Raw genomic sequence first — 21,250 nt, 5'->3', positions numbered from 1 at the left:
GACACACCTCCTTCAGCAAGGCCCCACCTCCTAAAGTCTCCACAAAACGGCACAGCCAACTGACTGCAGTATTTAGACCCATGAGTTTATGGGGGGGGGTTCCCTCAAATCAGCAACAAGGAGAACTCCGGGGCTGGGCCAAAGCTCAGTGGTAGAGCGCAGACCTCCTTAGAGTTCTTCCCCAGCACGGCGGAAACAAAACTCATTTGAAATGGAAAGCTTATATATGGCAGCCAAGCACATCAGGAAGTGAAGTCTAGCTATTTCCTGCCTCCAGATGACGTGTATAAAGTCTTTGTCTTTATTTTTCATGATGCCAACAAGACTGATGCGTGGTTAGGACTTTCCGTATGATGTTGAATTTTCTAGTTCTAATATTTTCTCTTCATTTGTTCTGAAAAAAAATCCACAGAAGATATGAAAATTAATGGTGGATTAAGGACAAACTCAGACTAACTAAATATCCAACCGTCCACCCACCCACCCATCCATCCATCCAATCAATCATCTATCCATCCCTCCATCCATCCATCCATCCATCCATCCATCCATCCATCCATCTACTCACCCATCCATCCATGCATGTATTCATGCATGCACTCACCCATCCATCCATGCATGTATTCATGCATGCACTCATCCATCCATCCATGCAGTCAGTCACCCAGCCATTAATCCATCCATCCAATCAACCATCCACCCACCCACCCATGCATCCAATCAACCATCCACCCATCCACGCATGCATCCAATCAACCATCCACCCATCCACGCATGCATCCAATCAACCATCCATCCATCCACCCATCCACCCAATGAACCATCCAATCAACCATCCATCCATCCATCCATCCATCCCATCATCCATTCGTTCAGCCAACCACCCATTCAACCGCCTAGAATGGAGAAATGGAGAAAGAGCAGAGACGAGTTAAAGTTGGCTCCATGCATAATGCAATTGTGGTTTTCTCAAGTTGTACACAGGTCTTGTTTTCTTTATCTTACAGGGGTAGGACTTCTAAAAATCCAGGATGAAAAATTTCTTATTTAAAAAGTATTTATTATTTATTTGGAGAGACACGAAGAGAGAAGGTGACAGAGAAAAGACAGCAGGCCAGAGTCGGCTGCCACTGCAAATGAGCTTGAGATGCATGTGCCGCCTTGTGCATCTGGATTTACATGGGCACTGGAGAGTCAAACCTAGGCTTATTGAGCTTGCTGTCCAGCCCACAGACTTCTTTCTTTCTTTATTTTATTTTTCAAAAAAAAATGTTTATTTGTTAGAGACATAGAGATAGATATAGAGATAGATAGATAGATAGATAGAGATAGAGAGAGAGAGAGAGAGAATATGTATGTACGAGAAACTCCAGCCACTGCAAAATAACTCCAGATGCATGTGCCACCTTGTGCACCTGGATTTATGTTGTTACTGGTAAATCGAACACTGGGAGGCAGGTTTTTCATGCAAGTGCCTTTAATCACTGAGCCATCCCGCCAGCCTGCAAATTTCTCTTTGATATATTTTCAGCCATGGTCCCTGCTGTGGTTTGCATATGTTGATCATATTTGGAGACAGGACACTGGAGAGGTGGTCGGAGTGTGAGGACTATTCTGAAACTATTCACGGATTCATGAATTAATGGCCAATGGAGACAGAGAGAGGAAGAAAACTAACATGGGGTGAAAGCTCTGAAGTCTTGAGTCAAAATCAAACCTTTCCCACACGTAAGATGAGGATCAGGGCATTTTGTCACAGTGATGGAACGGTGATTAGCACTGAACTTTTTTTTTTGTCTTTGGTTTTTTTGAGGTAGGGTCTCACTCTGGCCCAGGCTTGACCTGGAATTCACTATGGAGTCTCAGGGTGGCCTCAATCTCATGGCGATCCTCCTACCTCTGCCTCAGGAGTGCTGGGATTAAAGGCGTGCGCCACCACGCCTGGCCTCAGCACCCTTTCCTCGTACTGTGCAGCACAGGGAACCGTGACAAGGCCAGGAGAAGGAGTCGGAGGTGAAGAGAGTATCGCGAGTCACTAGGGCCATCACGGGTCTCTATACCTCACTGAGTCTGGAGTCAGGAGCAAACTTGCTGGAAAGAGTGTATGTCTCAGATTCAGATTTCGACTTCCTGATGTCTTGAAACCACTTTCGGTATTGGGTCCGGACCTGGAACATGAGAGGAAGTGCTGGTTTGGGGTAACATTGGCAGAAAGGGGGAAAGCTAATGGGTCATGAAGAGGATCAGTTGTTATTTAAAATGCAGCATATCTGTTCAATGGAGTGTTACCCAGCACCAGAAAGGAAGGGAAGGGCTGGAGAGATGGCTTAGCCGTTCAGGTGCTTGCCTCTAAAGCCAAAGGACCCAGGTTCAATTCTCCAGGACCCACGTAAGCCAGATGCACACGATGGCACATGCATCCGGAGTTTGTTTGCAGTGGCTGGAGGCCCTGGCACGCCCCTTCTCTCTCTCTCTCGATCTCTGTGTCTCTCAAATACGTAAATAAAAATAGCATATTTCCAAAAATAAAGGAAGGGGAATTCTGAAGAACTGCAGGTGAGTGATCCTTGAAGACTTTATGACCAGCTGTAGAAGGTTAGGGGCCAACGTAGAAGAAGAGGAAACAGTCTGTGGGATGATGACACAGCACGATCTCAGAGTTCATAACTGAGAGACCTCACAGGGTGCTTCTGACAGAAGAGAGTGCAGCTGCAAGGGGAGTCCTCTTTCTTATTTTATTTGTTGGAGAGAGAGAGAAAGAGAATGGGTGTGCCAGGGCCTCTAGTCCAATGGCAGCTTTGATTGACAGCTTCTTTGAGGTGTAATTCACATATCATATCACTCATCCCTTGTAAATGGACAAGTGAATGGTGTCTTTAAAAAGTATTTTTTTTATGGAGTGGAGAGATGGCTTAATGGTTAAGGTGCTTGCCTTCAAAGTCAGAGGACCCAGGTTTGATTCCCCAGGACCCACATAAGCCAAATGTACAAGGGGGCACATGCATCTGGAGTTCCTTTGCAGGGGCTGGAGGCCCTGGCTCGCCCATTCTTTCTCTCTCTCTCCCCCTGCCTATTTCTCTCTCTCTCTCAAATCAATAAATGAGATAATTAAAATATATATATATATATATATTTACTTATTTATTTGCAAGCAGGAGAGAGGGAGGGAAGGAGAGAAGGAAGGAGGAGGGAGAGAGAAAGAGACAGAGAGAGAGAGAAAGAGAGAGTATTGACATGACAAGTACTCTAGCTGCTGTAAACAAACTCCAGATGCACATGCCACTTTATGCATCTGGCTTTATGTGGGTGCTGGGGAATCAAACCCAGGACCAGCAGGCTTTGCAAACAAGCACCTTTAATCCTTTAACCACTGAGGAGTCTCCCCTGTTCTCAGTCCAATGGGATTTAAGACGTTTAGAGTGGCCCAGCCATCACCTAAATGCATTTTTAGATATTCCCATTGGCCAATAAAGATACTTAATAACAGCCGTTCTTTTACTTTTATTTTTTGTTGTTCATTTTTTATTATTTATTTGAGAGCGACAGACATAGAAAGAAAGACAGATAGAGGGAGAGAGAGAGAATGGGCGCGCCAGGGCCTCCAGCCACTGCAAAGGAACTCAAGACTCGTGTGCCCCCTTGTGCATCTGGCTAATGTGGGATCTGGGGAACCGAGCCTCGAACCGGGGTCCTTAGGCTTCACAGGCAAGTGCTTAACCGCTAAGCCATCTCTCCAGCCCCAGGCGTTCTTTTAAAAAACATATTTACTTATTTACTTATTAGAGACAGAAAGGGGGGAGAAGAGAATGGGAGGGTGCACCAGGACTTCCAGCCACTGCAAACAAACTCCAGATCCATGCACTACCATGTGCACCTGGCTTGTGTGGGACCTAGAGAATCGAACCTGGGTCCTTGGGCATCTCAGCGCTTCGCCTTCACAGCTAAGCCATCTCTCCAGCCCAAGAAAGGTACCTTCTAACCACCAGTAGCCACTCCCAGTCTCTCCTCCGTCCTCAGGCAGCCACTTACCTACTTCCTGGGTAGCCTTCGATAGGCGCCCCTCACTAGCATCTCAGAGTAGCCCTCTCCCCCTGAGGGTTAAGCCGACAAAGGACTCAGGGCCGGTTACCTGCCGGCTGAGGAGGCAGTACACCAGGAAGACGGAGACTCCCTGCAGGGCGTTGACCACGGTGAACAGGTAGGCCATGACGCGCGCGGCCGGCCCCACCTGCAGGACGCCCAGGCACCACGTGCAGCCCAGGATGAAGAGCTGGGCCATGGCCTTGACCGTCAGCATCCTGCGAGAGGAGGGACGGCTGACCTCGGCCACGCGACCTTGCCTTCTTGGAGTTCAGTTTATTTAATTACTCATGCCTTTTAATTTTGTTTGATTTTCAGGATAAGGTCTCACTCCAGAGGAGTGCTCAGCCCTGAAACATGTCTATCACACCTTCCACAGCTCAGGGTCCATCGCGGAAGAGGAGGTAGAAGGAACGTAAGAGCTCAAGGAAGGGTGCAACTCCTTACAATGCAACTGTCCAGACAGAAATTGGCCTCTAGGGGCTAGAGATGGCTTGGGGCTGGAGAGGCTGGGCTGAGAGATGGCTTAGTGGTTAAGCACTTGCCTGTGAAGCGTAAGGACCCTGGTTCGAGGCTACGTTCCCCCGGACCCATGTAGGCCAGATGCACAAGGGGGTGCGCACATCTGGAGTTCGTTTGCAGTGGCTGGACTCCCTGGTACGCTCGTTCTCTCCCTCCCTCTTCCCCTCTCTCTCTACCTGCCTATGTCTGTATTTCTCAAGTAAATAAATTAAAATAAAATATTTTTTAAAAGATTAAAAAAAAGTTGATGGGCTGAGTTGGGGAGATGGCTTAGCGGACTGTGGAGTGTCTGCGTGTCCAGACTCAAGGATCGGGTGGAGTGGACCTGGAGCGTCTGCGTGTCCAGACACAAGGGACGGATGGAGTGGACTGGGCGCCGTCTCTCACGTCCTACCTTGTGTCCTGGATGGTTGACACCTCACTGTTGAGGGAGGAAAGCTTCCTTCTCAAGATCGAAAGGACCACGACAAACAGCACAAAATTTACCTGTTGGAACCACAGACAACATGCAAGTCAGAACACTGACGTCGGGGCTGGGCGGGAGGCTCAGTGGGTACCTCGCCTGCTAGGCACGCAGGTGTGGTTCTCTGGGCAGGCCGGGTGCGGAGCGCGGTCTGTGATGCCCACGTGCCCACGGGCAGGAAGGGAGGCGCAGGCGGCAGAACAGCCCAGAAGCGAGCAGGCTGGCTAGAGACCCTGCCTCCAACCAGGTGGACAATGGGGACTGACCCCTGCCCGTTGTCCTCTGACCTCCACACAGTGCCCACGCTCACACACAATGAACGCATTCACCAACACCCCCCGAATCCCAAACCCTCAGCATATGGGACCCACTTTCCCTTCACGTCATTCCCCCTCTATGCATTGGGGGGGGGCTGGCAGCAGATGTGAATCACAACCCACCCCCAAGGAAACGGACACTCCTTGGACCTTTTCTTTCAGACCAGGTCTTTTTTTGTGTGTGTGGGATAAAGAGGTTTATTTTGGCTGAGAGGCTCAAGGGAGAAGCTTCTTGATGGCAGGGAAAACGATGGCATGAGCAGAGGGTGGACATCACTCCCTGGCCCACATAAGATGGACCATAGCAACAGGAGAGTGTGCCCCAGCTAAGGTCTTTTATGCAGCCCAGGCTGGCCTCAAACTCGTGATCCTCCTGCCTCAGCCCCCTGAGTGCTGGGATCCCAGCTGGGCAACACCACGGCCCGCTCCCTTGCGCTATCTCGAAGCCTTCCTTCCCTCCTGCCGGTACTTACACAGATGATGCCGCAGACGGGGCCGAGGAACGCCCAGATGAACCCTTGGTGTAGCTGGAGCCAGCAGCTGAGGGCAGTGAGAAGGACACAGAGAGATGAGCGAGAGCTCAGGACACAATCAGGCAGTGGAGCTGCTCTGAGAACGCGTCTTTCGAAAGCGATTGTCAATTTTTATACATGTATATAATATATACTATATACATGTTATAATATATATATATATTTCACATATATTTTGAGTCATGCCGAATAGACTGGCTTTTTTTTTTTTTTTAACGCAGGAGAGCAAGATCAAGGGTGGGAAAAAGAGAGAGAGAGAGAGAGATAGGGAATGAGTTGGCATCTCAGGCATCAGATACGTGGGCATCCGCAACGCCGGGGCCGGCGGGGCTCACCGCGTGGGGCTTCCGTACAGGTGAGGCCTGGACGCCGCGGACACGGCCACGATGGCCGCGGGCCCCCCGTAGCCCACCGGGAACATGACCCTGCGCATGAGCTTGCTCCTGCGGGCGGCGCCGAGCTGGGTGAGGCTGCGGGCGGTGAGGAGGAGCTGCAGCCCCTCCAGCAGCATCCAGAAGAAGGCCGCCAGGTAGAGGAAGTGCAGGGCGCCCGCGATGGTGGCGCACAGCTCCTGGGGGGGGGGGTAGGCGTGGGCAGAGGTGTGGCGGCGCCCGTGGCAGGAGCACCCCTGTTCTACTATACTATTATGTGCTGGAGAGATGGCTTGGCAGTTAAGGCACTTGCTGGCAAAGCCAAAGGACCCAAGTTCGATTCCCCGGGAACCACCATGAGCCGGGGGTGCTGGGCGGCCGAAGCGTCTGGAGTTCGTCGGCAGTGGCTCGGGGCCCTGGTCTGCCCACCTTGCCTATCTGTCTCTTTCAAATAAATAGGTAAATAGTGTTTATAATATTATTTGTTATTTATGAATGAGAGAGGGAGGGAGAGAGAATGGGTGCGCCTGGACCTCCAGCCGCTGCAAATGAACTCCAGATGCGTGGGCCACTTTGTGCATCCTTCTTATGCAGGCTACTGGGAAATGGAACCTGGGTCCTTAGGCATCACAGGCAAGTGCACTAACGGCTAAGCCATCGCTCCAGTCCTAGAATCCCTCTTTTGTCTTTTATTTATTAAATTATTTGGGCAATTATTGTGTGTGTGTGTGTGAGTCAATACCAGATCACGTGTGTGGAGGTCGGAGGTCAACTTTGGTGTGTTGGGTGGTGGTTGTTACTCCTCTTTCCCCTTGTTTGAGACAGGGTTTTTCCTCTCCTTTCCTTCCTTCCTTCCTTTTCTTCCTTTCCATCCTCCCTCCCTCCCTCCCTCCTCCCTCCCTCCCTCCCATCTTTAGGCTTCACAGACAAGTGCTTTAACCACTAAGCCATCTCTCCAACCCTTTAATTTTATTTTAGAGAGAGGTAGAGAGTTAGAACTAGAGCGAGCCAGTGAGAGAGACAGAAAGAGAGAGAGAGAGGGTGCGCCAGGGCCCGCAGCCACTGCAAAGAAAATGCAGACGCATGCACCCCCTTGTGCATCTGGCTAACGTGGCTTCTGGAGAATTGAACCTGGGTCCTTTGGCTTTGCAGGCAAATGCCTTAACTGCTAATCCATCTCTCCAGCCCCTATTTGTCTTTTTATTTATTTGTTTTTTTACTTGAGACAGAGAGAGAGAATGGGCACACCAGGGCTCCAGCCACTGCAAACGAACTCCAGATGCGTGTGCCACCTTGTGCATCTGGCTCACCTGGGACGTGAAGAATCAAACCTGGGTCCTTAGCCTTCACAGACAAGTGCTTCAACCATCTCTCCCACCCTTTATTTTTATTTATTTTAGAGAGACGCAGAGAAGTAGAGTGAGTGAGCGAGAGAGAGAGAGAGAGAGAGAGAGAGAGAGAGGGAAAGAATGGGCATGCCAGGGCCTCCAGCCACTGCATATGAATCCAGACCCCCGTGCCACTTTGTGCACCTGGCTTTCGTGGGCCCTGGGGAATCGAACCTGGGTCCTTTGGCTTTGCAGGCGAGCACCTTAACCACTTAGTCTTCTCCCCAGCCCCCCTTTAATTCTATCTGAATGACTCATCCCACCAGTGTCTCCCTGGGGCCGGGCATGGGCTTTGGGCACAGTCTGTACCTTGGGTTCGGTCTGGTCGATGGCCGTGAGGAAGAGGAGGTGGGCCAGGAAGAGGCAGAGGCAGAGCTGCAGGTGCAGCGAGGTGCTGGTGCCCCGGATGGGCCTGCACAGGAGGAAGGTGAGGCCCGCCAGGAGGAGGCACAGCAGGGTGTGGCTGAGCCCCGCGCAGGTGATGGCGTTCAGCACACGGTCGTCCTCCTGGTGCGGGGGGGGGGGGGCAAGGAGGGCGTTCCATCTGACTCTCTCGTTCTGGGTGTCGAGTGTGCATGCGTGCATGGTGTGCACGTGTGCGTGCATGTTTGCATGTATGTGGGCACAAGTGTGTGTGTGGATGCTTGTGTGCTTGTGTGTTTCTTAAAGACAGAAATTGAGGTCACGCCTGGCGTGGTGGCTCTCGCCTTTAACCCCAGCACTCGGGAGGCAGAGGTGGGAGGATGGCCGTGAGTTCGAGGCTACCCTGAGACCACATAGTGAATTCCAAGTCAGCCCTGAGCTAGAGTGTCACGCTACCTCGAAAAACAAAAAATAAGAAAAAAATTAAAAAATTAAAAAGAAAAAATGGCCTGTTATGGGGGCAGCCAGTTGCTCTCTGAGCAGGAGTGGAGGCCTGCTCCACAGAAGGGAATTCGTGCCTGGTACCAGACAACCCTCGTCCCAAGCTTATGGCTGGGAAGGTCAGTGGCTCCGAGGGGGAAGCCACTGCTGTTCCTTGTCACAGTGGGTAGGGTGTGTGCTCCCCATGGGCCATCCCAAAGGTCAGGGAGCACTCGGGAAGAGGGTGACAGGGAATGTCGGAGCCAGAGGGCGGGAGGAGTGTGCGGAACACTGTCTTCCGTACAGGAAGGGGAGGCTGTAGTCATGTGCTCACAGCCACACGCCTTTCCAGGTGCCCAGTCCTGTTGCTGTGCAGGGGGGGGGGGGGGACGACGCAGACGAAATTTAGGTCACAAATGTGTTCACTTCCGCGCTGGTGGGCCTGGCCTAGTCAGATGAGCCCTTCCGTGTTTTGGGTTCTCTCTGGGATAAGCATGTCAAGCTCAGGAAGGGGTATTGTGTGCGGGACGTTTTCCCTGCTGCTGTTCACCAGGGACACTGGTACCATGTGAGACGGGTCACCAGAGAACTGAGTGTGGTCCTCTGATGCCAGCCAGCAGACCCCTGGGACCTCAGTGCAACCACACCAGGCAACTGTATTGTGGGGGCAACTAAGGAGCTTCAAGAAGAACCCAGATGATGCTGCAGGCCAGGCCGAGGACCCGGTTGGGTTGCGTCAGGCACGGCGCAGTCGAAGCAAGAGCCACGGAGCTGACCTGCAGAGGTGGTCCTCGCCACCCTCTCCCCGCAGCCCCTCCGGGACGGGACGGGAGGTGGCCACGGGGCCGCGCCCTCACCTGCTCGGCGAAGGGCATCATGAGCACCGCGAAGCTGCTGAGATGCGCGCACTGGCACGTGGTGCTGGTCCCTGCGCCGCGCGCCGTCCTGCAGCCCACGGTGGCCCAGCGCCCGCATCCGTCCTGGCCGCGGTCCCAGAAGACGCAGAGCGCCTGTCCCCGCGACCCGGGGCTCGGAGGCTGTGGGGACAGTGCACAGGCCGGGAGCTGCCGCTTGTCCAGTTCCCAGAAGCGGACCCGAGCTGGTGGGGAAGGGATGACCACTGTCCAGGAGCTCCCCACCCCACTGGGGAGGTGGAGATGTGTGGTGCGTGGGCCTGTCTCCCATTCCTAGCCACCGTTCCTCCCAGACACGCACGTGGTGGACGAAGGTGAGGGTGACCGGGGAGCTGAGGGTCAGCGTGTCCTTGTGGCTCACGAAGACGGAAATGACGTCAGAGAGCAGAACCGGCGTGGACCCCGGCAGCGAGCTCGTGTGGGTCCCGTGCGCATCCCCGTGCTCAGGCTCCAGGAGCAGCGGAGCCTCCGCCAGCAATTTACCGATGCCTGGAAAGGAGACAAGACCCGCCACAGAGGGGCCTGTGGGGCGAGGTCAGGGTCAGAGGGAGCTTGCAGGGAGTGTCCCCTTGTGTGGGTCCTCGCTGTTCCCCGGGGGACGCTTGGGCCACCGATGTCCTGGGCACAGGGGGAGGTGGGGCAGCAGGGTGAGTTTGAAGGGCACTGAGCCAACTGGGGGGCAGGTGATGGGCCGCGTTCCCCGTCTGTGTCTCATCTATTCAAAAGGGGAGTGGGATTAGGAACACCGGGGAAGGGTTGAGAAGGGACATACAGACTCTAAGGTGACTGCATGCAGAGGATTAGGGTTGCTAACCCATTGGCTGGTGTTGCAAGGCTGAAGTTGTGAGGGAGAAGTTGCAAGGGAGGGAACAGAAGCGGTGGGAAAAGCTACGTGACATCATCCACGTGCTGGATGGTCACAGCAGCGGGAGACTGGTTACTACCAGATAAGGGTCTCTTGGGCAGCTGGACACAAGTTCATGAACTGTGTGTGGAGGAGAGAACCTTCGACTATGGAATGCTCAGGTGCTTTGGGATAAGGGGGAGGACCCGCCAGTCCTGTTTTTTCTGGGAGAAGATGAGGCACAGTGTGACAGAGTGCATTCCCGACAACAAGGCCATCTGCAATGCCCACAGCCCAAGGTTCCCGGCCATGTCCAGCAGCCCAGGCCAGTTTTCTCACGGTCCCAGCCCGTGCTTAGCCATGCCCAGCACCCTTGTGGCCTCTCTCTGTCCCCTCAGGGCTCTTTAACCTTTCATGATCTGTGTTGCCACACTATCGGGTATCCTGTCCCGGTGACTTCTCACCCCCTCGGCCATTACCCGTGGCACCAGGTTGCTGAGTCGGGTCCCAGCTCAGCTGCATCTCCGCTCGACTCTGAGTCAAGGTGACATTCCTGGGTCCTCCGTGCTTCTGCACCTCCAGAGACAGTTCTGTGAGTTTGGGGATTGTGGGAGAAAAGTTAGGTTAGGGCTTATGGCAAGTGTCCATGTGGGTCCCTGGATCCTCGGGGCTGCGGTTCCCGGGAGGCGTCCAGGCAACCCTGGAGAGCAGGGTCTTGAGTGGCCGTGAGCGCGACTGGACGTCACACACCCGGGAGACGACTTCAGAGAGCAGCTCTCGTTTACTCAATAGAGAACTGGGTTTATCAGCAGTCGAGAGCGGGAAGAGGATCCTAAGGGGAGTGGTAGGTTCAAAGGCTGCTAGCGATTCCTAGGGACATTCATCCCAGCACGAAGGGGAGACAGTCAGGTGATCTACATAGTGGCGGGAAGAGGCTTGAGGGGGATGGGCTCTGTGAAGGCTGCTGGCTGACTCCACATAAGGAGGTTCCTAGGTCACAGGACTGTGGGCAAAGCCTATGTTCATGGTGTGCCAGGCTGGGAGAGGGAGTGGCCTCCTGTATCCGGGGGCCCTTAGCCATGCCTGGCAGCTCAGGCCCGTCTCCTGAAGGCTCCAGCCTGTGCCTGGCGGTGCCCGACATGTCCACAGAACTGTGATACAGTGCACTGCCGTGTATAAAACACGTGGGATCTGAATTTACAAGGGATTATAAATGGAAGAGCAGTTGTCCAGTCATAATTTTGACAAAAGAAATAAAGGTCTGGCTAAATACATATAGTATGCTCATCAAACTGCCCAGTGAGCACTTCTCTTAATGTTCATACCCGTATATGAATGCTACTCTCTCTTTTGGTAGAGACTCTTTTCTTTTCAGATGGCAGTGACCTTGGGATGACTCAGAAGGCATCATGGTGCTGGGAAGAAGTGACAGGAATGCTCAGTACTGCAATATCTCTATCACACCTTCCATGGCTCAGGGTCTAATGTGGAAGAGGTGGCAGAAAGAATGTAAGAGCCAAAGGAAGGGTAGGACTCCTTACAGCTTGCTCCTCCAGACACAAAATGGCCTGGATCTCCATGACCTCACAGTGCCTGACACTACCTACACAAGACCATCATAAGAGGAGGAAAAGATCATGATATCAAAATAAGAGAGAGACTGATTGAGAGGGGGAGGTAGGATGGAGAGTGGAGTTGTGAAAGGGGAAGTGGGGGTGGCGGGAATTTTCATGATTTATTATCTGTAAGTATGGGGGCTGTCAACAAAAATAATTAGAAAAATCAACAAAAGGACCAATTTCTAACTGACACCAGACAAAATAAAAAATGTAAGAAGACCTATCGCATGCACGTGGATACGTCATTAATACAAAGACTTAGGTCTGGTGAGGAGTCTAGTGGGAAGGTGCTTGCTGTACCTTCATAGCAACCCGAGTTTGGACCCTCAGCGCCCACGAAAACACGGTGGGCACGGCGGTGCGAGCTTGCAGTCCCAGCACTTGGGACGTGGAGGCGAGAGAATCCCTGTGGCTCACTCTTTAGCTGGTTCAGTGCGAGACACTGTCTTTAAGAATAAGAACTGGGGCTGGAGAGATGGTTTAGCGGTTAAGCGCTTGCCCGTGAAGCCTAAGGACCCCGGTTCGATGGCTTGAGTCCCCAGGATGCACGTAAGCCAGATGCACCAAGTGGCGTAGGTATCTGCAGTTTGTTTGCAGTGGGTGGAAGCCCTGGTGTGCCCTTTCTTTCTGTCTCTCTCTCCCTCCTTCTCTCTCTCTTTGTTGCTCTCAAATCAATCAACCAATCAATCAATCAATGAAGAAGTTTTTTTTGTCTTCTGAAATAGGGTCTCTCTCTAGCCCAGGCTGACTTGGCATTCACTATGGAGCCTCAGGGTGGTCTCGAACTCACGATCCTCTTACCTGTGCTTCCTGAGTGCTGGGATTAAAGGCGTTTGCTACCACGCCTGGCAATGAACAGGATTTAAAAAAAATAAGTAAAGAATAGGAGGGAAAGTGACCTGTGGCCTCCACATACATGAGTACACATGTGTACACACACTCACCTATGAACACACACACACGCACACGCACAGGCACACACCTCTCCAATTCAACAGTCCAGGCCAGATGGACAGCGTGAATGGAGTCTGAGGCAAAGGACGGGCAAGGCCGGAGGGCAGAGCGGGCACTCACGGGTGCCTGCAGAATAACTGAAGGACGACGTCCCCTCAGGCTCGGCCTTGCCCAGGATACCCAGGGTCCCCTCCAGGTCCATGAGCAGGCTAGTGGCCACGCAGCGTTGCTGTGAGTGGGGCAGGGTGCTCAGGTCCCCAGGGACGTCCAGCAGCTCGTCCACCTTCCGCATGAGTCCCTGGAGGGACAGGTGGACACAGAGTTGGCATCCACGGACCAGCAGGACAGCGTGAGCACCCAACTCCAGAGAGTGTGTGAGTGACAAAGATGTCATCAACCCAGGACAGGACCGAATCGAGACACCCTGGAGTGTCACAGTTCAGGGCTACCCAGGGCCTGCTTCAGGCAGGGGATCAGAGCAGGGCAGACAGGCAGAGTGTGCCCCTCCCCATGGGCTGCATCACTGGCATCTCTCTGCTGCTCCCCCGCGTGGCCCTCACCTGGATGGTGTGGCTGGCATTGGCTGCGTCGAAGTCTCTGAGCAGATCCTGGACTTCTTCAAAGAAGCGGGAGAGGCTCTGACGGGGGGTGAGATTTGGACTCCAGTGAACGAGCAGGGAGAGACAAGGGGTCCTGGGAGGGATCGGGCCCCTCACCGGGACCCCCACTCACCTGGCTGTGGACTCCCGACGGCGGCGTCCAGGCGGGGAAGGACGCCGGCTCTGCAGGGACAGGACAGAGGTTAAGGACGGGCTGAGAGCGCGGGCGGGCGGGCGGCGAGGCTGGGGCTCGGCCAGGCAGGTACCTGTGCAGCGCGTGTTCTTGGGCCCGCTGCGGGTCTCGGGGACCGGCTCCCAGCCAGGGCGGCAGTGGCACTTGTAGGACCCCCGGGTGTTGCTGCAGACAGTGGAGTTGTGACACTGATGCTGTCCGGAGCTGCACTCGTCCACATCTGGGGACAAGGACAGGCTCAGACCTTGAATCCTCTGCTGGGGCCCCGGCCCCTTCCAGAGGCATCGGGCCTGTCCGTGCTGAGCCCTGGTGGCCGCAGGCCAGGCTGTGGGTGTAGGAACTACCACCGTCCACGTCTGGAGCCCCCCACAGGTACCCCAGCTCCTTCCCTGGGCCTGAGGCTCAGACCAAGCCCAGCAGAACCCACCCGACCCCACCCCCACCTGTCATGCTCGGGATGGAGCCCTTGATGGGATATTGACTAGGACATCGACGTGGCTTCCAGACCTTCGCACTCCGTGTTTGGTGGGCCGTTGGGGGACCCAGCGACCGGCTTCCAGCCTGGGCGGCAGAGGCACTGGTAGCCGCCCACACTGTTGATGCAGTGGGTGGAGTTGTGGCAGAGGCTTCTCCCCGAGGTGCACTCATTCACATCTGGGGACAAAGCCAGAGGGGGTCAGACCTGCCCTGCTTGCGTCTGCTGGTCTTCTCACTGCCCCAAGTCCAGGAGCAAGCGCTGCCACCTGGTGACCTTCCATGTGGCCTTCAGAGCAGAGCACCTTCTGGGGGCCTCTGTGCAGGACAGACAGACCTCATTAAAGATCAGAGACCCCAGTTTATAGCAGGGAAACTGAGTCATCGTGCTGGACTTCCGGACAAAGGGCTCTTCTGGCCTGGTCTTTCCCTGGCCACGGCTGGGGCTCCCCTTCTCAGAACTGGCAGTGACAGATGAAGACGTGAGTCTGGCGGGCTCCACAGAGGTCCTGGGAGAGGAATCCTCAGGCAGCCCTCTTCCCAGGACCTTGACCTCGGTGCAGATCTCTTCTGAGGACGCAGAGCCCCCTGGTTGGACTCTGCTGTGTCTGTCTAGCCTCCCGGTGTCTTCCTGGGCCTTGGGTCAGGATTAAGGTCATTTGGCACCTGCAGGCATCAGCCCCCTGGGCGTTGGCACAGACACTTCCTGTGTCCTCATCCAGGTCTGTGAATGAAGTCGGGGTGCAGGGGCGTCTGCAGCTGCACAGCCTGCAGGACTTGGAGTTACGGGGTTTCTTGGCACAGAAGCGTAGAGAATGTGCTCCTGTCTCCTCCCCGTGGTCAGGTGGAGTTTCTAAGTCTCCGAGGCATCCAATGATGACCATGCTGGCCCCACTTGGTTGTCCAGATGTGGCAATGGCCAGCTGCAGACCCCTAGGCTTTAGTGGAAGCTATTAGCTGGATCAGGGGGACACCCCCAGCTTCCAGTTCCCAGCCTGAGGATTCGTCAGAGCCCAGATGCACCCTGGCAAGCCGGTGCAAGGGATGATGTGTGCCTGGTGTGGCTCCTGCCACGTCCCTCCAAGTGGCTGCCTACCACACTGGGTTCGAGAGCCTGTCTTTGTGGAGAAGGACCAGCTGCTGACACTGGTACACGGACCAGGGTGCTGCCCACAGAGAACCAGCTGGGCTGACTGAGGGCAGATGCCAGTCAGACTGGGACCTTCCAGGTGCCTTTTTCTGAGCGCACAGTGGCCAGCGCGGAGAATGCCCAGTCCATCTTGGCCCCAGTCACCTGTCCTCCCCTGCTGGGGGTTGACATCCTGGGGCCAGGGTTGCCCCTGGGGCAGTGGTGGTTCATGACACCTTCTCTTGCTGGGTGGCCCAGACTGGAGCTTGTTCTTTCAGGCAACTCCTGAGTCTTTGGGGACGATGCCCCCCAGCCCAACCCAGCCACACCAGCCTCGGCTGCCTTCAAGGGACCAAAATCGCTGGGGACGGTCAGAATGGTGACTTAAGTGGGGAAGGAGCTGAGACTGAGAGGGAAGGGGACCCAGTGCCAAGTGGCAGCTTTGGGCAGGAGTGGTGACGAAACTATGGCCTACCCTTGAGCGTCCTTCCTCCCAAGTCCCCAGATTGTGTCCGCGGGTGCGCCGTCCTTGCGGGGTCAGAGGGGTGGCCAGGTGGCGCTGGGCTGGTGTGGACCCCAGAGGGCGTAGATGTCACGCCGGTGGCCACCAGTGCTGCGAAGAGGACAGACACCCTGCTGCAATGTCGCCAGGACCTCAGGGAGTATCCTGAAGGCTACCAGGATGGTTTATGCAAATGAGATGCAGATAGAAGAGAGGTGGGTGTTGATTTATGCAAATGAGATTAGGATGAATGAGAGATGTTGTCTATGCAAATGAGATGCCAATGGAGGTTGGTTCATGCAAATGAGACAGCAGGATTCTCTGGGCTTCTGGAGATGGCCCTCCGTGGTGGAGCATCCTGGGCTCAGCGTGTGCAAGAGGGATGGCCCTCAGAGAAAGAGAGGCGGCTGCAGAGAAGTGTCCCAAAGCTGCTGCCATGCTGAAGGTGATACGGGTAGGCGTGTCCTCAGGGCAAGGCGGCCCAGAGGGGCCTCAGGAGTTGGGTAGGTTCTGTTCCAAACTCGCTGTTCTCTGTGACCCGTCCTGGGGTGCAGGAGGGGCCCCTGTGCCACCTCACCCACGCTCATCAGTTCTGTGTGGTGCCCCCCATGGAGCCCCTGCAGCCCTGGCGTGCTGGGCACCTTGCCCAGCCCTTCACTCTGTACCAAGGGCCTCGGCACCCCACTTCCCGCTGGAGGCTGGAAACCGCCTCTTCTCCAGTCCGAGCCTGTGCAGAAGAGGAAGGGAGGGCCTCTTCCCCTCTGGCCAAGCCTGGGCGCCAAGCCCACCCTGAGGGGCGCTTGTGAGTCAGCTCCGCCGAGGCCCCACCCAGGGCTTGTCCACTGTCCCTCCGCTGAGGGGCACCTGCAGCCTTGACCGTGGCTCCTTCCTTCTGCAGGGGTGCTCCTGGGGGTGCTGCGGACCCTTCCCAGGGTGCTCTTGGGTCCTCAGCTGGACTGACCCATCCCTTCCGTTCTCGCTGTCCCCCGCGCTTCCCCCAGCTTCCACCAGCCTGGGACACCTGCAGCTCCCCCACCGGCACAGCTCGCTCCCAGGGAAGGGGCCAGCCTGGCTGAGGTGGGGCTCCTGGGCTCCTCCTGGACCACAATCTGTTTCCCTGGTCATGCCCCAAGGATGCCCCTCAAGTGGTCGGCAGAGCAGAACAGATAGCAGACAGACTGCTGCGGCCCGTGCAGAGCCCACGCCTGTCAATCAGGTCTGTGGGCGTGGAGACAGACAGACTGCTGCGTTCAAGGACAGCCTGGGCCACGTATCAGTCTCAAAGGTCTGCTAGGCACGGAGCTCAGAGGGGAACCATGACCAGCACCGCTAAACAAACACCAAAAAGTTCCGTCTGGGCTTGGGAGGCTGAGGTAGAAGCATCCGTGAGGTCAAGACCAGCCTGAAACTAAATAGTGAATGCCAGGTTGGCCTGGACTAGAGAGCGACCCTACCTCAATGAGGTGACCCCTGACCCTCAGACTGGGCTGTGAGGTTGAGGGGAGACACTCACCGTGACAGGTGTTCTCACTCTGGTTAGTGAAAAACTTCCTTCCAGAAACCAGCTCATATCCTGGGCTGCAGATGCAGCGGTAACTCCCTTCCGTGTTCTCACAGTCCGCAAATTTTCCACAGGACACTAGACTGGGCTGCACACACTCATTGATGTCTGGAACAGAGCAGGACCAAGGGTCACCTCCCCAGGTGCGAGTTCTGTCAGGGGAGAGACTCCCGTGTCCCCTGACTCCACACTCACGGGCTGAGGTGAAGCTGGCATCTCTGGGGAAGAACCTGGGGCCCACGCTGCTGTGGCTGAAGGCTGATCCAGCAGCCTGGCTCCTCCCAGTTCCCTGCCTGGCACCATGGATTTGGAGGGTGCCATGGTGGGGGTAGGGCAGAAGCTCAGGGTCTCCCCAGTGCTAAGGTGAGGTCGACTGAAGCTCAGGGTCTCCCCAGTCCTAAGGTGAGGTGGACTGAAGCTCAGGGTCTCCCCAGTCCTAAGGTGAGGTGGACTGAAGCTCAGGGTCTCCCCAGTCCTAAGGTGAGGTGGACTGAAGCTCAGGCTCTCCCCAGTCCTAAGAGGAGGTGGACTGAAGTTCAGGGTCTCCCCAGTCCTAAAGTGGGGTGAACTGAAGTTCAGGGTCTCCCCAGTCATAATGTGAGGTGGACTGAAGCTCAGGGTCTCCCCAGTCCTAAGGGCAAGTTGAGGTACTCATTCCAGGGACCATCCTCTCTCTCTGTCTCTCCCTCTCTCTCTCTCTCTTTCTCCAAGAAATCCTGCGTAGTTACTTTTTGCTTCTCTACCCTACTTTTTTCCCCTTTGTCTTTTTTTCTGTTTTTGATCATGGCTAAAAACCAAGGGCTGAGACCCTCTCTCCCATTGCCCACATCCCCCACTACTACTGGGCGACCCGTCACTGTCTCCTGTGTGCCCTGTCCCCAACTTCTGTACCGTCACAGACACCCCAGGGGCTGGTGATGAATTCCTCAGACGAGGTGAACCCTGGCTTGCAGCGACATGTGTTGGCACTGGCACATTCCGAGTTGGCAGGGCACCACCTGGCACAGCCTGTGGGGACCAAGACCCTGGTGAGAGGGCAGGCTGGCAGAGGGCAGTCATCACAGAAGAAGGAGCCTTGGAAGGTGGGTGGGGCCTAAGATGCCCGGCAGAATTCACTTCCTCCTGGGCGGAGTTGTGTGCAGCCACCTCCCTCCCCTGCTCAGGCTGTGGTCCCCGCGTTCCCAGCTGACTCACCCCCGCTCTTCTGGCTTCCAGCTCCCGACAGGCTCAGGAGGACACACAGCGCCCCTGCAGAGTGAGGGAAGGCCAGTGGGAGGGAGCTGAGGAGAGGGGACGCACCTGGGGCCAGCAGGTGGTAACCCTCCTGGGTGGCGTCATCCATTGGTCAAAGAGAGGGAGCCAGTGGCATCTCCCTGGACTGAGTCCACGGACACTAGTTGGGTTACTACATCTAAGGTGGTTTTGGGGGTGCTGGGTATAGACAGGATACTGACCCGGACTGACCTCGGGAGGCCGAGGATAGTAGGATCGCCGAGAGTTTGAGGCCACACTGAGAATACAGAGTGAATTCCAGGTCAGCCTGGGCTACAGTGAGACTCTACCTCGAAAAGCAAAAACAAAAAACAAACAAACAAACAAACAAACAAACAAAAAGCCTATTTCTGGGCTGGAGAGATGGCTTAGCATCTAAGGCATTTGCCTGCAAAGACAAAAGATTCTGGGTCTTCCCCAGGACCCATGTAAAGCCAGATACAGGGGACGCATGCATCTGGAGTTCGTTTACAGCGGCTAGATGCCCTGGTGTGCACATTCACCCTCTCTTTCTCTCTCTCTCTCTCCCTCTTTCTCTTTCTCAAATAAATAAATAAATAAAAACAATATTTTATAAAAGAGAATGAAAAACCCTACTTCAAAAAAAAGTGCCAATATTTTTTAAAATTTTTTTGAGGTAGGGTTTCGCTGTAGCCAAGACTGACCTGGAATTCACTCTGTAGTTGCAGGGTGGCCTTGAACTCATGGTGATCCTTCTACCCCTGCCTCCCGTGTGCTGGAATTAAAGGTGTGCGCCATCACGACCGGGCAATTTCCTTGAAAAAAAGAAAAAAATCCTCCCTGCCCTCGGCTATAAAGAAGCCAGAAATCATCCAGAAATGAAGCAATGGACCAAAAAAAACCCTCGGACTGGGTGAACATCTCCTCAGCTGTCTTTCTTTGTCCATCACCATCGCCACAGTCCAACCTCTTACCTGGCAGCCATGTTAGATCCCCGTTTCTCATGGTCTGGAGGCCAGCACACTACCGTAGAGGAATTTTGGTTCTGGTGTACAAGTGGACAACGCTTCCTGTTTTATAGTCTTGACTTGTGACTGGTTCAGGAAACCACTGACCTGCATGGTTTCTTCCTCCAGCCTGCCTTGCAGTTAGAATCTCATGACCTCATAGTCTATCAGTAAATATCTGCTTGCCTTTAGGAGGAACTATACTGAAAACCTTAGTCAAGACTTAATTTTTATTTATTTCTTTATTTTTTTTGTCATCAGAGTATGTGATTCCTTGTGTTATGAGGCCCTTGAGTTTGGAGAAGAATTCTATTTGTCTGTGGCTCCTTGGAGGATCTTGGTTCAGAGCATGCAGGCTTACCAAGTGATTAATGTACTTTTTGTGTATAAAGATTTCATTTAGAAATCCATATTTACAGTAAGTCACAAAAATGTTCCAAGAATCTGGTGTAGTCTTCACTCAGTGTCTACAGATATTACATTTTCTTTTGGAAATTTTTATTTATTTATTTGAGAGAGAGAAAGGGTGGGTGTGGGGTTGAGGAGAGAGAGAGAGAGAAGATGGGTGCGCCAGGGCCTTCAGCCACTGCAAGTGAACTCCAGATGCATGTGCCACCTTGTGCATCTGGCTTACATTGGTTCTGGGGAATCAAATCTGGGCCCTTTGTCTTTGCAGGCAAGCGCCTTAACTGCTAAGCCATCTCCCCACCCCAATTAAAGGTGTGCATCATCCTGCTGGCTCAAATATTACATTTTTTGAGAGCAGTAGCTCAGCCTCAATCCCAAGGGATGGCTGTAATTTGTACGCATGTTCCATGCCATTTTGTCCTATGTGTAGACTCCCAATTACCATGAATGAAGGTTAAATTCTTCACTCAGCTTTATCCCATTAGGATATTAGGAATCAAATAAGAGACGTGCCTCGAGCCAGGGCGTTATGGCATATGCTGTTAATCCCAGCACTGGGGAGACAGAGGTAGGGGGATCGTCGTGAGTTCGAGGCCACCCTGAGACTCCATAGTGAATTCCAGGTCAGTCTGAGCTAGAATGAGACCCTACCTCAGGAAACCAAAACCAAAATCCAAAACAAAGCAAAAAAAACCAAAACACCACCACCAAAAGTGGATCCAGGTGGGTTTCCTCAGAAATTTCACCAAAGAGAACAGCCGGTGCTCAGGCCATAAGGAGGACACTTGGTGTCAATGCCCAAGGCATTTTGAAGAGAGGAGGACAACTTCCTCCGGATTGGCATGGCCTGTGACGGGACCGGTCAGCTACTGGAGGAGACCCTAGGGAATGAGGTAGAGAGAGAGAGACAGACGTGGTGTTCGAGGAAGTTGAGGTGCAGGGTTGTGGGGAGACCTCCGCTCAACCACATGCTGCTGATTGTTGTGGCAAGGGCAGGCTGAGAATTGTTGTCACCACCGTAACTTATGAAACCTGGTGGTTGTCCCTCCCCCTGTGTTAGAACCCCACCCCCGTTTTCAATGAATGATGCCAACCAGCACTGTTGCGAAGCCCCCCCTTCCCCTTCCTCTCCCTCTTCCTCTTTCTATCTCTATCTCTCTCTCACACACACTTCCTCTGCCATCATGGTCCTCTGATTCCATTTATCATCCTGCAACACCATTTAGGCTTATTAGCATATACAGCAAAAGTTGGCTACATAGCAGATTATTTTCGCCTTAATTTTATAAATTGGTC

The 21,250-nt window shown here is 54.1% G+C and overlaps 1 protein-coding gene across 1 annotated transcript; it reads right to left on the bottom strand.

Moving 5' to 3' along the window:
* Window positions 1-30: 30 nt before the first annotated feature.
* Window positions 31-18,648, bottom strand: LOC101608205 (adhesion G protein-coupled receptor E2). The gene is made up of 20 exons (XM_045139412.1): window positions 18,606-18,648; window positions 18,501-18,554; window positions 18,198-18,314; window positions 17,259-17,414; window positions 15,719-15,856; window positions 14,148-14,294; window positions 13,714-13,860; window positions 13,581-13,630; window positions 13,409-13,486; window positions 12,969-13,146; window positions 10,755-10,865; window positions 9,733-9,920; window positions 9,375-9,554; window positions 7,984-8,181; window positions 6,251-6,486; window positions 5,856-5,922; window positions 4,997-5,088; window positions 4,130-4,298; window positions 2,061-2,168; window positions 31-394 (listed from the first exon to the last, which is right to left on the bottom strand). The coding sequence occupies exons 1-20, from the start codon at window positions 18,646-18,648 to the stop codon at window positions 386-388; spliced, it is 2,466 nt and encodes an 821-aa protein (XP_044995347.1). The 3' UTR covers window positions 31-385.
* Between the last annotated feature and the right edge of the window lie 2,602 nt (window positions 18,649-21,250).

The sequence above is a fragment of the Jaculus jaculus genome, chromosome 21, assembly GCF_020740685.1.
Source record: "Jaculus jaculus isolate mJacJac1 chromosome 21, mJacJac1.mat.Y.cur, whole genome shotgun sequence".
In the NCBI taxonomy this organism is placed as follows: Eukaryota; Metazoa; Chordata; class Mammalia; order Rodentia; family Dipodidae; genus Jaculus; species Jaculus jaculus.
Note: the sequence above shows the minus strand (reverse complement) of the source record. Positions and strands in the feature narration are given on the sequence as shown.

Coding starts and splice junctions, on each gene's coding strand:
- LOC101608205 (XM_045139412.1), bottom strand. CDS start 18,648: ATGGATGACGCCACCCAGGAGGGTTACCACCTGCTGGCCCCAG. Junction 18,555..18,605: donor TTACCACCTGCTGGCCCCAG/GTGCGTCCCCTC, acceptor CTCACTCTGCAG/GGGCGCTGTGTGTCCTCCTG. Junction 15,857..17,258: donor GAGTGAGAACACCTGTCACG/GTGAGTGTCTCC, acceptor TCCTCTTCGCAG/CACTGGTGGCCACCGGCGTG.